Below are 15,539 nucleotides of genomic sequence, written 5' to 3' on the forward strand. Positions count from 1 at the left end.
TAGCCATTATCTCTATTTAAATTGTTAGGGTGTTTTTGTATCTCTATGGCTTCTCTATACTTTCTTGGAAAGTATGATGTACTGGCTATTGTGGTCGTTTTGTCAAACAGTATTTGATGTCCTTTTTCGATGTTGTGTTCTGATAATGCCGACTGCGTGGTGTGTTTTAGTCTGACATTACGTTGGTGTTCTTTGATCCGTAGGTTGACCATTCTCCCGGTTTCTCCAATGTATACTTTCCCGCAGGAACAAGGTATTTTGTATACTCTTGCAGAACTGAATGGAGGTCTTTGATCTTTAGGATTTCTTAAGATTTGTCCTATCTTTTTGGGTGGTTTGAAGATAGCTCGGATATTGTATTTGTTTAATATCCTGCCAATCCGATCTGTTCCTTTGACGTATGGGGAGAATGGTTGGGATCCTTTCATCTGGTTGTGTCAGAGACCGTTGTCTTGTTTGCATGTTTATTGATTATTTTGGTTATGTCTTTTTTGTCGTGTCCGTTTTTCTGTAAGGCTACTTTGAGGTGGTTGAGTTCTATCTGTAGATGTTCTTTGTCAGAGATGGTGAAAGCTCTATGTACTAGTGAGTTGATTGCTGACTGTTTTTGTGCTGGGTGGTGGTGCATAGATATCTACTCGGCATGTAGATATCTATCTGTGTGTGTTGGTTTTCTGTACACTTGATGGCCTAAGGTACCGTCAGCTTTCTTAGAGACAAGAACATCTAGGAAAGGGAGTTTTCCGTTTTCCTCTATGTCTATAGTGAAGTGATATTTGGATGTTGTTTGTTGAGGAAAATAAGGAATTTTTGTAGTTCGGCTCTGCCGTGTCTCCATACCACGAATGTGTCGTCTACATAATGGAACCAAACTTCCAGGTTTTTTCTGAAGGCCTCTTTCTCAAAATGCTCCATGAAGATGTTAGCGATTACAGGAGAAATAGGATAGCCCATCGCCTTCATGATGTGTATTCTGGAATAAGATATTAATCAATAATAATACTCATATAAGAATCATTTTGTCTTGATTGTGGTCTAAAATTTGTTTAATGAATTAATTTAATCCAGTTTTAATCCATTGCGTCCTAAAATGGTCGTTTTTAAGAAGTCCAAAATGGTAACACTGGATGTCTTTAAAATATTTTTAAAATATTCATGGATCTAATCTAGATGTTTTTAATATGTCCAAAACGTCCAACATGTACATTTTAAATATATTTTTAAAACGTTACTGTGCTGTCTGGGTTATTAGCATCTCAGATTGTTTGTGATTAAAAGTTTGAACGTTTCGGCATACAGTCACATCTGAGACAAATTTACTTTCATATATATGGGAATGACCGAACGTTTCGATTCGCGATTATATCTTAAAATTTATAAATCAGGAATATTGTATTATTCGGAACATCTAACTTTGACTGATCATTAGTGCTCTCTATCGTACGTATGTTGTACATTTTACATGATTGGATCTTACTTCTTACTAGTTATACTTTAACCTCCAATCTAGTGCCCTTCAAAACTGTCAAAGTACTGGAACGCCACTATTCGCTACCGAAATAGTGCGTATACGCCAGAAAAAAGGGCACCGTTAGTAACATTGACCTGCTGTCGTCCACTATAGAGGCCTAAATAAAGAAAGACGACAGGTGAAAAAAATTATCTGATTGGATGACCAAATCAGGTGATTTAGACAACCAATACGTGATCACGACGTCATTTTTTCACATTGTATTCATACGCGTAGACTACCGTAGCATGTGGTGGTGAGCAAGATCACGTAATAAAATCACGTGAGATTCTACGCCAATGAGTATCCTTGTGGAAAAAAATGCCCTCAGTAATCTAGCGCAATCCGACTCAATGTCGCATCTCGGTTTTCTTGGACTCTAATCCAGTTGTGTTGTTAATATGCCATTACATGGGAGAATCAAGCGCCGAGCATCTGTGTAAAAACTTATTGCGCATGATTCTGAAACTTTTGATTCTAGCTTCTTAACGCAAAATAGTAAATTAAGAGAGATTATGTTTTGATATATACACTATTATCCTAACATATGTTCTAGATTACAACTCCTGACAACACCGTATTGCCGGTCCCAAGCTTGGAAAAAAGAGGAAGGTTCATAGACAAGGCTAGTCTATGATAAACCTGTCTAAGATAAAATGTTAAAATACTCAAAGAAACATCAGAAATGTCTCAGATACAGATCTCAGATACGGATTTCTAGAAACAACTTGGCAAGAAGAAGGAAACGACTATAGAAAGAGGACTTACTGCGTGCTGGAGCATAAAATCGTGAAACCAAAAGGATCAGGAGATACTGATGGAACTTAATAGATATAATATCAACATATGCGCAATATCGGAGACAAGTAAAAAGGGATGCGGATCTTCCAAATACAACAACTATATTTTAATATACAGTAGTAAACAGAAACACGAGAGAGCACGATACAATACGTAAATGAACGCATACTGTGTACACTGAGAATGAGGGACAGAATGCACATGATACGCCCCAGATTTTTAGTATATGAACAAGATCAAGACAGAAAAACATGCCTTCTATGAACAATTACTCTAATTCATTGAAAGTATACCTCCGCAAGATAAGATACTAACCAATCGGAGCATAAACCTCTCACTGATCCTGGATACTAGAGCACTGACATCAGCAAACATAGGAAGCGACCTAGTTTTAAGTAAGTTAAGAATTATGACTCTAAGACTTAAAAGAAAATCAATCAGCTATGTACATAGAGAAATACATCGAATCTTTTGATAAAGAAAGCACTAATTAATTATTAAATAATAAATTATGTAGAGAAGAGCTACGAGCCATAGAAAAAACAACGTAATGTAAATAATAAAATATAATTAAAACAAAAATATAATTACAAACGGCGTTTCGACCCTACTTGGGTCATTCTCAATGTTAGATAAAACAAAACATAAAATAAATTTAAATTATAAACGGCTTAAATAAATTAAAAACAAATTATAGAACGAATTAACAATAATGTAAAAAATAAACTTACTAGCTATATTTTATTTAAGATCAAAGCTGACTCTACCAAAGTTATCTTTCATTCCCATGGTATCCCTCGCGCTCTCTCTCAGTGAGCTCGGCATTCAGTCGAACGCAATTTTTCTTCGATCGAGAACAAATATCACTATTGGCGATTATGTTAGATATTACATTAGGTATCACTCTGATATCACGCTAGATCTATGTCGAGAGTATATGACTGATAATTTACTCAGACAGCACAGTAGCGTTTTAAAAGTATATTTAAAACGTACATGTTAGACGTTATGGACATATTAAAAACTAGATTAGATCCATGGATATTTTAAAAACATCCAGTGTTACACCATTTTGGACTTCTTGAAAAGAAACTAATTACATCAGAATACACGGTTTCTGATAGGTTGAAATCTTAATATCTAATTATTGTTCCTCTATTGTGCGCAGGCCCTTACTGTCTAATATTTAATCTTAATGTTATAACGACTATTTTTAGGTTAGAAAATTATACGTTGTACCAGTTATCATATATATCTTCGACTAGAAATCTCCACAGTCTCTCTCCTGTCGATAATAGTACGTCGTATTGATACGGTAGGGGTTATGTGCCATGATGTACCTAAACAGTATGCAGTACAGGTACAGTATACAATACAAATTGATACGCTGTACTATAATATCATGAACCATGACATGTATGTATGTATTTTTATGCTGCTACAGTACGGTTACGCCGTACACCGCCACCACGTGGCAGATGTACAGTAACAGTACGGCAGCGGTATTTTGTGCGGGTATCGTGGGATATCGCACGCTTGGATATCTGGGTAGATTTTTTGTCGTTCAAAATTTTCAACACAGCACAGATGTCCTAGGGACGTCAATGAGACGTTCAAAAGACGTCCGTACATATTAACGAAAATGAAACTCCTCGTGCGATCTTAAACAAATTTTCACTTGTCAAGTCAGCGGAAAGCAACAAGTCGCGAGTAGATTTAGAAAATTTTTTTGTATAAGATGAACATTTTTTAAATGTCCAAATGTGAACATACTTTGTATGTTGAATAACGTACATTTTTATGTGCCCAGACAGCACAGTAACGTTTTAAAAATGTATTTGAAACGTACATGTTGGACGTTTTGGACATATCGAAAACATCCAGATTAGATCCATGGATATTTTAAAAACGTTTCAAAAACATCCAGTGTTATCATTTTGGACTTTTTAAAAACGTCCATTTTAAGACGCAATGTACTAAAACTGGACCAAATTAATACATTAAACAAATTTTAGACCACAATCAAGACAAAATGATTCTTATATGAGTATTATTATTGATTAATATCTTATTCCATAATATACATCATAAAATTATAATTAAAAAAAAAACGTTTTTCCCTGAATTCGGGAACTAATTTCATAGTGCTTCGAAGCGGTCGCCCATCCAGTTACATACCGCCATCCACTATGCTTGACTTCTGAAATCGTATGGAAACCGCTATACTTCGATGATATAATCGAATACCTATATAATCATGGATGTATAATTGCGATACATCTGTTGAATATAGTCCTAATAGAAATTTGTGCAGTTCAACTGAACATCCAGTCAGTTACTGTCTAATATTTAATCTTAATGTTATTACGACTATTTTTAGGTTAGGAAATCATATGCTGTACTTTCACAGTACCAATTATCATGTACAGTAACAGTATGGTAGCGGTGTTTTGTGAGGATATCGTGGGATATCACATGCTTGGTTATCTGGGTAGATTTTTCGTCGTTGAAAATTTTCATCACAGCACAGATGTCCTAGGGACGTCCATGGGACGTTCAAAAGATATCCGTACATACTAACAAAAGTAAAATTCCTCGTGCGGTCTTACAAAAATTTTCACTTGTCAAGTTAGCGAAAGCAACACGTCGTGAGCAGATTTAGAAAATTTTTTGTATGAGGAATATTTTTAAAATGTCCAAATGTGAACATACTTTATACGTTGAATAACGTACGTTTTTAAAACATTTGTACTAAGTCCATGGACGTTTGGACCAGATTGAAACCAAGTCTGGATGTCCAATGGATGTCGTGTGCTGTCTGGATGGATATCTATCTATCCCCGGTTTTATAGCGTGCAATGCCTTCCTTGCCTGAACAGGGCTACCTGTCGTACATATATGTTCGTGGTGCACATGCAAGGTTGTACACAGGCATACGGGACCTACAATTTGACGCCGGTTCCGAACGGCAGTTTGAAAGATTTTTCTTGACAATACATACTCTTAATGGTTTGCCAGACCACCGCAGAAGAGATACGAGCGTGTGAAAATTTCTTAGATCTGCTGAGGATCGAACGAGTCCCCTAACATGGTAGACTTGCGCGCTATTTACCATGCTACGTTCGCGCTCATATGATTGATAAAACATGTTTAAAATTTTAGAGATTCGGGATCGTGAACAAGCGACGAAATTATATGTTTGTGAGTGCGATTGTAATATATATAAGAATTACAGCATTACATAAAATTTCATATAATTATATATAAAATTTATATATAATTATATATTTATATAATTTTATATAATTATATGTAAAACACTTATTACTGGGCATAATATTCTGCTCAATTAACGAGACATTTTTAGGAAATCCGTAGGACATTCCTGTCAGGGCTATTAGGACCCTTGTGTTTACAGAATGTTAAATAAGAATAAAATGACGCATGGGTGCACTCGGGTAAAGTCTCTAAACGCAGCTTAGGATTTGCGCGCAAGCACGCGCGCCTGTGTGTGTGTGTGTGTGTGCGCGCGTGCGTGCGCGCGCGCAGGGTGTCCCATCTAACTCGATCATCTGAAATATCTCGTTTGGTTTTTATGAAAGGAAAAGATATTTCAGATGAAAGTGGAATGATTTCAAAGGGTGTTTTGGTTATATTGTCTTTCTTCTAGATTAGGCGTAAAAAAAATATGAAGGTTACCTTAATTTTTACAATAGAATTGTATAATTTTTTTTACACAATATTATTCTTCTAATTATTCTGCATATAAGTATTAAGTGATATAAAAAAACCAATAGTTTGAGATATTTTATACTTTATTTTGGCATATATTGATATAAAATGTCAAATAACTCATAAACTATTAATGTTTTAATAATCGTTCCTTAATACTTTTATGAACAGAATAATGAGATGAATCAATTAGTGGAAAAAAACATATAGTTGCTTATTTTAACAAATTATCCATTTTGCTCACATATTTTTTTAAAGCAATTATGTATTTTCTTTGCACCAATTGATTCATCTTATTATTCTATTTATAAAAGTCTTAAGGTACGATTATAAAAAAATTATTAGTTTATGAATTATTTAACATTTTATGTCAATATATGTTAAAATAAAGTATAAAATATCTCATAAACTATTGGTTTTTTATATCTCTACTTTAATATTTTTATATGCAAAATAATTAGAAGAATCATATTGTGTTAAAAAAATTATACAATTCCATTTAAAAAAGTGGAGGTGACCTTCATATCTTTTTGATAAAAGAAAAACAACTTGACCAAAATACATCCCCCTTGAAACCATTTCACTTTCATCTGAAACATTTTTTTCCTATCATAAAAATCAAGGGAGATATTTCAGATAGTCGAGTTAGATGAGATACCCTATATATAAACAAGATACACACATCGTATCGTATACTTTTCTTTTTAAAAAGTTATGAAATTAGGTTATGTAGACTTACCAATCATCACTCGCGCCGGTACGGCATTCCATTCAAGCCAAAATGTGATGAACGAACTGGTTACTAGAATAATTCCTGGGATGAAAACCGTAGTGAAATAGAAGGAACGATCTCGCGTGAAGATCAAATCCACCTTCAAGCAGCTGTAATTACCTGAGTCAAGCACACGTAACTTTATTTTTCGTGCTGCAGCAAAAATCGATGAAAATTTATATTTTGAGGAGCAAAAGGAAAAAGTACCTTGATAACACTTTGATAACATTTTGATTCAAATAGAGACAAATCATTAATGGATATTCAAATATATTTAAATACTTATTTTTCATTCATTATTAATGAGATAATAAATTTGAATAATTATTGAGAAAAGGTTAAATCTCGCCGATATAACCTTGATTTTGACATATCTTATCAAGATCATGATTCTGAGTAACTTTGATTTAATAATGAGATGGCGATCCCTTATAATTTCTGAGATAAGATACTTTAAAGTATTAAATTTTTACTCCCGGTTATGCAGGATCCGGCCGAATAACATGTAAAAGCGGGCACGACAAGATTCCTTATAAAAAAGTAAAAGAAATATATAGAATGAAATTTTTCGATTTTCTGCTTAGTTTTCGAGAAAATCTTTGAAAATTCGCTGTGTACATATGCTGTTACGGCTAAGCTACAGTCGAGCGACGTATAACGCGTATAATGTTTATAAACAATGTTTATACGAAATCTAAAAGCTATATAGGTTTGAGGGCAAACGCAAAGAAAATTTTTAGTGAACGAAATTTTATTTTATTAATTACAGTATTGCTCATATCGACGTGCTCCCTGTTCGTATAAATCATCGTCGTGATATTTGAATGAAAACTGCCATGAGACCGACATCGTAGATCATTGTTTATAAACACTATACGCGTTATACATCGCTCGACGAACCGTAGCTTAGCCGTAACAGCTTACGTACGAAGCGGCTTTTAAAACTCGATTTTCTCGAAAACTAAGCAGAAAATCGAAAAATTTTATTCCATATATTTTTTTTTACTTTTTTATAATCACGTTGTGCCCGCTTTTAGATGTTATTTGGCCGGATCCTGTACATTTCAGTTTTTCCTACTGTCTTTGTGTAATTCGTTTTGTATTGTAATTCGTACTTCTTTATTGGGATTTCTTGTTTGTATTTGCTACTTTTCTTGTATTTGATATAACTACGTTTCAATATAAAGGTTTAAAATATCGTCAATGAATTTTGTCCATTCTTGTCAATTTTTAAACAGCTTTCAACATGCAACTATTATAATAAGTTTTTGAGTCTTGTTGAAGATAAAGATAAGTTAATAGATTTCCTGATTAAAAAAATTATTCTTGAATGTATCAAATATTCACGTGAAACAATGTTGGATTTAAATTGGAAGTATATGCTTCTTGTTAAAAGCACGAAATATAAACAATATAAAAATAAGAAACAATACAAAATATTGTATAACTTCAGATTGAATCCACTGAATATAAGACATGGTTTTCGAATGTACATCTACAATGAATATATAAATTTATTCTTTACTGAATACTTTTTAACAATACGCTCTCCTCGACAAACGTTTTTAATGGAAGAATTTGGTATTACCTTATTATATTTATCACAATGGTCCATTGGTCAAATTTTTGCGTGAGGTTAGTTTTTGTTATATTTATCTTTGCGCGTGTCTGTCAAAGTATTTTTTATTTTCTTATTGGAATTATTTCTCGAAATTATTAGAAATATTCCCCGAATTATTTCTCTTATACATCTATGTATAATAGGAGTCATAGATGGTCGTGAGTTGTCAGGGACAGTGTTCTCAGATTCTGTGGGACCTATTTCTCTCTGGCGTGGAGTTTTACGTGATCTCGTTACATGATTGCTAAGTTCAAACGCATATGGTATCGTAGCATGTGGTAGTAAGATCACACGAGATCACATAACGAAAACACGTGAGATCCCACGCCAAAGAGAGAGGGGGTTCCAGGATCTGAGAACACTGTTGTGGGGTCTTAAGTCGTAGGAAATTAACCAATCACAATCAAATATGAAGAAAATAATCGAATATGATTGACCGATTTCCTACGACTTAAGACCATACGACCATTTATGATTCCTATTGTAGACTCAGCGTTAACTTTGTCTTGAATAGATTGATGATACAGATGAAATGATTGGAGGAAAAAATATTGTGGTGGAAATAGATGAAGCTAAGATTGGAAAGCGAAAATTCAAAGATCAACTTGCAACTGGACAATAGATCTTTCGTGAAATTGAACGCGAAACAAAAAAAATGATTTATTGAATGTGTACTTAGAAACATTATCAACAATAAAACAAAAATGGATTGTGGGTACAATTAATGTATTTGATTGTCGGAAAGCATATAATTAATTTGAATCTAACAACACAAATACTCAACAGTTACAATCATCCGTATAATTTTATAAATCCTGATAATGAAGTTCATATTTAAAATATAGAAAAAGCTTAGAGAGATATTCGTTTAAATATCCCACAATACTCAAAACAAATATTATGCAGAATATCTTTACAAACAAAAATTTTTCTTCAAGAAACATGTAGAAGCATTTTTTATATTATGGTAAAACATTATTCGCCTGTATTGTGGTAAAGAAGAAAGTTTATAATTTACAAACAATAAGAATCTTATTGGATTTGAACAATGAAGGAGCATAAGCTTCATGCAAGGTGACAATGCAATAACATATTACTTTACATATATTTCGATAAACGTTTCGATCATATATCTGGTCATCCTCAGTGTCATAAATCAAATATATCAACCGCTACTTACAAAATTGTCGTTAATTCATCATCTACAAAATATTTATATTAACACAAATGTCCGTCATGAAAGGATTCTTCATTCTCATTATCTCGTTACAAAATGCTGCGTCGTTGAATGCGAAAATTATTATTACTTTATTTGAAATCACACCGGCATCTCAGATTCTCACAGGATTCCCAAATTCTATATAAATTATATAAACAACAATCTAAATTATGTATTGGTCATTCATTAGATATGATAACCATAAAGTATGAAAATCAACTAGTCATGTTGTACGTCAAAAAGATAAATTTAAAAGTATATTAAAAATATCAAGAACATAGAAGGGCAAATTAGAATCAAATTCGAATATAGATATGTGTAATAAACGTTTAAAGTTTTAACATTCTGATAAATTGATATAAAATATCAATTTAATTTAAAAAACTTAACGTTACATTGTATTACATTATATGTTTCGGCATCATAATTGTGCCATCATCAGATGTTATAAATTCGCAGAACAAAATCGCAGTGAAAAAGTCAGATGTATTTTGAATAGTCACTAATTAAGTCATTAATAAATGGTATAAAAGACGCATTGAAATATTCTTATAAATATATGTAGTTCGTACCTTATGTGAATCCGATGTAACAACCATAGATGGAGGGTGAAAACAAAATTGCTCGCAATCGGTTGAACGACTAGTTGGTAGAGAATTTTCACGATTATCGTTATGATCTTACGTTCTTTCAACGTATGATGTAGACAAGATGCGTCTCAAGTTGCTTGTACCAGTCATTATGATTATGAGCTCAATAAATATATGTGCAATTACTTAAACTATTAGTCCCCACGTTAATTATTATAAGATTAAAATTGTATAAATATATAAAATTACTAGTAAAAAATTTAAAGATTAAAGATGTATAAATATATAAAAAATTACTAGTCAAAAAGTTAAAATTTAAGACTTATAAATTTATATAATGTGACTGCTGTGACAGTCTGATACTTCACTGTCTTTTCTTCACTGTCACATTGACGATACATATCTTTTTGAGATCTTGTCAGTGATTTTAACATATGATACTTTGCGGTTTATTCATTGGTGTTTCTGACGATACATGTCTTTTTGAGATGTTGTTAGTGATTTTAACATGTGATATTTTATGATTTATCCATTGGTATTTCTGTTCGACTCACAGGTACTATTAAAAAACAACTTTTTATTGTTACTTATAATTTAACATATTTTTAAATTAATTTTTTTAACGTACAATATGACTAGTTGATTTTCATACTTTATGGTTATCATATCTAATGAATGACCAATACATAATTTAGATTGTTGTTTATATAATTTATATAGAATTTGGGAATCCTGTGAGAGTCTGAGATGCCGGTGTGATTTCGAATAAAGTAACAATAATTTTCGCATTCAACAATGCAGTATTTTGTAACGGGACAAAGAGAATGAAGAATCCTTTCGTGACAAACATTTGTGTTAATATAAATATTTTGTAGACAATGAATTAACGATAATTTTATAAGTAGCGGTTGATATGTTTGATTTGCGATACTGATGATGACCATATATGGTCGAAACGTTTATCGAGATATATGTAAAGTAAAGTAATATATTATTGTCATCCTGCGTTGGCTTTTATGCTCCTTCATTGTCAAATTTGATTTGTTTGAAAGCCGTTTGTTTAAAGAATTTTATTGGACTTTACATATGAATACATAACTAATAGGAAATAAACTAATAGGAAATAAAGCCTATAACGGTTGAAGCTGGATCTTTAGTACTTAAATATTTCGATGTGAATTTATGTACTACGTATCAAATCCTGTCAAACTAAGCGTCGAATTGATTTTTTGGTCTTAACCCTTGAACACCACCCTGGGTTACGGTAACCCAGTCTGTTTGAAAAAACGCGTGGCGTTTGTGAACGATCAGAAGTGTGGAGTAGGAGCAGTGGGGGAAAAAAACTTTCGCGTCCCTATTACATATCCGCCTGGCAGTCTCAGTGTGCACGAACTAGTCGAGATAGAACGCCATGAACTTACTATGTGGGTTACGCTAACCCTGTGTGGTTATTACGTTTTTTATTTCGAAATCAAATTGTAAGTAAATATACGAACAAGATTACGAATTCAAATCGAAGAATTCATGAAACACACAGACATTCTAGAAGATCAAGATCCGCGCGATATATATATTAGCTGTAAACAAAATAGAAAAACAAAGAAGATGTTCATTCTGTCCATAGGCTTTAGATAGGAAAACTTATTACATATGCTTGCAGTGCCAACAGCCAATGTGTAGGGAACATGTCGCAAAAATTTGTTTAGCTTGTTCCACGCAAATCAATGAATAATTTCATTTGTATATTTATATGTCATATAATAAAGACTTTTGCACTAACTTTATCGTATTACTTGAAAATTACCCAAATTTAACCTCGTCGAATAAATATATTTTTTAGGATAATGTATTTTTTTTCTTAAAATACAACTTAATATGTTTCGATTTCCGTAAATTAAAATCTTGTATCATTTTTTTGGAAAATAACTAATTTATTTAAAAAACAACGATTTTTATTTAAAATTTTGAAATTTCTTTCTTCCTTTTTTTCAAAATATCTTGGTTTTCGGAAGTTTTATGTTATTCTTATCTATATATTCTTTTTCCTTACTATCTGTTGTATCGATTAAAAAAAAAGAAGTTAAAATTGATGCATTAGATCCTGAGATAAAAGCAAAAGAAGACTCCAGGGTTACCGTAACCCATGTGTGGTGAAATCAGGTGGCGAAAATAGTGTGGTGTTCAAGAGTTAAAAACGCTATACCGATAGAACTACTAGTAATATTATAAATTAAATTGTATAGCAATAATTTGATACTCTTCCATTCCGTGTGAGTGTCTTATGCTTTTAGGCTATGAGTTTAGACTATCGAGGCACTTGTCTCGGCAGTCTAATATTGAGGATGCTCGCACGGAATGCTAGAGATCCGAGTTCGATCCTCGGCCAAAATAATTTTTTGCAATAAATTATTTAATGATTTCAATATGTTTATCAGCATTATCTATTAAGATTTTTCTAAGGTGACTGTGAACATCAAATTATTAAATTGCTGGGCAATTTAATTTGTGATATCACTACGGTAGTTTTGTTGATATAACGTTTTAAGACTGAAAAAGCAATTCGACGCGCAGTTTGGTAGAGTTTAATACATAGTATATTAACGCTGCATTATTTAAGCACTAAAGATCCAGCTTTGATTGATATGGACTTTATTTCCTATTGGTTACGTATTTACAATTTAGGGAGGGAAAGAGGGTGGAAGAGGGAGGAGAGAGGGTGGAAGAGGGAGGAGAGAGAGTGTATATATGTTTGGATGAGTATGTGTAGGGTGTTGTGGGGTGATGTGCAACACCGCTGGTTTCTGACTACATTTCGATATTGAACAGACGCGTTTTTGTTTTTTGTACTTGTTTTTGTAACTTGTTTTTGATATATAATTTACGAGACAGCTCGCAGCCAGGGTTCGGTGTACGTACATCGAGTTAAAACCGGCGGTGTTGCACATCACCCCATGTTCCACATCACCCCACAACACCTATGTGTTTGTATTATGTGAAACAGAATAACTCTATGTTCTTAGATAGCTAATCGCAACAAGTGTCCCTCGTGATTGCTCGCATCGGACGATGAGTGCGCCGCCTCTGCTTCTGTACGTGACCCGTAATTCACTAACTTTATCTTTTAATAACTCGAAAAGTAAGCGTCGGATAAAATTTTCGTAAAGGAAAAATCGTCCCAGAATTTAGTCAGGAATACATCTTTACAAAGACATGGGGTTGTTCTGAATCACTCTGTATAGATCGAGATATTCGGAGTTTTGTCTTCTAAGGTGGAGATTTACTACTGAAATTACATTTTAATTTTAAATATCTCAGAAACTGAAGAAGACCGCCACCTAATCATTAAAGCAAAATTACTTCGGATCATAACTTCGACAACATATGTCATGCTCAAAATCGAAGCAAAGTTTAATTTTTTTTGCTAATAATTACTTTCTGTATAATAAGGTACATAATAAAATAATTAAAAATCTAAGGTTATTAATACTCAGTCTTTTAAGTTAGGATGACGTAGCAATTGTTTAAAAATATATTCCTTTATGTTCGAAAAAAATTTTCATTTCACACACACAGTTCCAAATTTCATTTCAATTCTGAGCCTTATAATTATAGTTCAAGTAATTTTAAATTCGAAAAAAATAATAAAATATCACATAGTTATTTTGTTAATTAGTGTCCATTAAACGTCCCATTCGTGAAAGCAGTTAATGTATTTTAACAAAGTGCTAATATAAGTATAAAAAAAGGATTAGAAGCTGTTTGCAAGTATGAAGGAACATCTATCATTAAATAAATATTAACTTAAACCTTCTGTCACAAATAACTTTACGTCGAATACTTCTCATATCTTCTTGAAAAAAAGGATATGAACATTTATTTATTAATTATATGATGCAAATGATTCATGCCGGTGATATTCAATTATTACCGTTTGTATATTTTATTAATTTACAGTTATCGTCTTGTTAAGATTTCTCTTGGAAATTGATTTCAAATCAAATCCTTATTTTATTAGATATTTCATAACAAATAAATAAATAAATTAGTAAAAATATTGTGTTAATAGGAATATAAATAAAAAACAAAGCTTATATATTTGATCATAAAAGACACGACAATATGAACTTCACACATTTGAAGACTTATATCAACTTTACCATCTTGTCATTATTAAATTGAACTTCATATGAAGTATAACTCGTAAATATGTACCTACCAATAGAATTTTTGTAATTTAATTAAAAAATTTTTATAATGTTTTATTTTACAAGGGGTAAACCTTACTTAAGGGTCTAGTCTGGTGTTCGGGCTTCAAAAAATCGCTTTTTTGTTTCTTACATTTTTCGAAAGTACAAACTCTTGAGAAAGTTACAGGTCAAAAACGTGAGCGCCCGAAGACCGCCCGCTGCGAACGGCGCGCGACGCGGCAGCTGCACCGCGGCAGTCTTACCCGTCCATTCTTGTCTCGACAGGCTCATACCTGCTTGAAAGTTCGGAGGTCGGAGGAATTCGGCAGTTGAATTCTGGCCTTCAATGACTGAGCATCGTGTGAAAATCTCGGTGAAAATGGATAAAAAGCAAAGTAAAAAAAGTGCCAAGTTATGACGGAAAGCGTCCAAGTTATGACGGAAAAAAAAGATATTTTCGGGGCAATAAATATACATTGGAACAAAATAGTGAATTTGTCAGTACATCCGCTGAGAAATTAAAATATACTAATGATTTTGAAGTTGCATACGATGACGCTTTTAGTTACAGTTTGCTGAGTTTTAGTTTAGTTTTTACTGCGTTGCAATCATTAGTGAAGTGTAAAGTTTGTAGTGGTGAAGTACAATTTTTAAAACAATCTCCGCAAGGATTGGGATTTAAAATAGTGGTAAAATGTTCTTGCCGGGAATTTAAAATTAACTCTTGCCCAATGATAAAAAATGCGTATGAAATTAACAGACGTTTTTGTTTTGCTATGCGGCTACTTGGCGTCGGTTTGTCTGGCATTCAAGTTTTTTGTTCGGTAATGGAACTGGAGAAAATGAGTAAAAGTACTTTTTATTCAATACTTAAACATATATGTACATATTGCCGTAAAAGCCGTAAGTGAGTTTTTAACCCTTAGCGGCCACACGGGGTGACTTTGTACCCCAAGGCTTAGGAAAAGTGAAATTAGAGTTCTAAAACATTTGAAATTGATACAAGTATTGACATCTGTCACTAGTAGACACGTCCGAGATGTGACTCCATTACATAGGAAGCCGAAAAATCGCATGGCGGCGCTTTGAGCGTTCGTTTTCTCGACG

The 15,539-nt window shown here is 32.8% G+C and overlaps 1 protein-coding gene across 1 annotated transcript in view; it reads right to left on the minus strand.

Annotated features, from left to right (window-relative positions):
* pHCl-1 (pH-sensitive chloride channel 1) overlaps nt 1-15,539 on the minus strand; it is a 234,153-nt gene that overhangs the window by 105,403 nt on the left and 113,211 nt on the right. Inside the window, exon 8 of the mRNA XM_018522315.1 lies at nt 6,783-6,935. Within this exon, the coding sequence (XP_018377817.1) occupies nt 6,783-6,935 (153 nt within the window). The remainder of the gene's footprint in view (nt 1-6,782; nt 6,936-15,539) is intronic.

The sequence above is a fragment of the Trachymyrmex cornetzi genome, unplaced genomic scaffold (genome assembly GCF_001594075.2).
Source record: "Trachymyrmex cornetzi isolate Tcor2-1 unplaced genomic scaffold, Tcor1.1 scaffold130, whole genome shotgun sequence".
NCBI classification, from domain to species: Eukaryota; Metazoa; Arthropoda; class Insecta; order Hymenoptera; family Formicidae; genus Trachymyrmex; species Trachymyrmex cornetzi.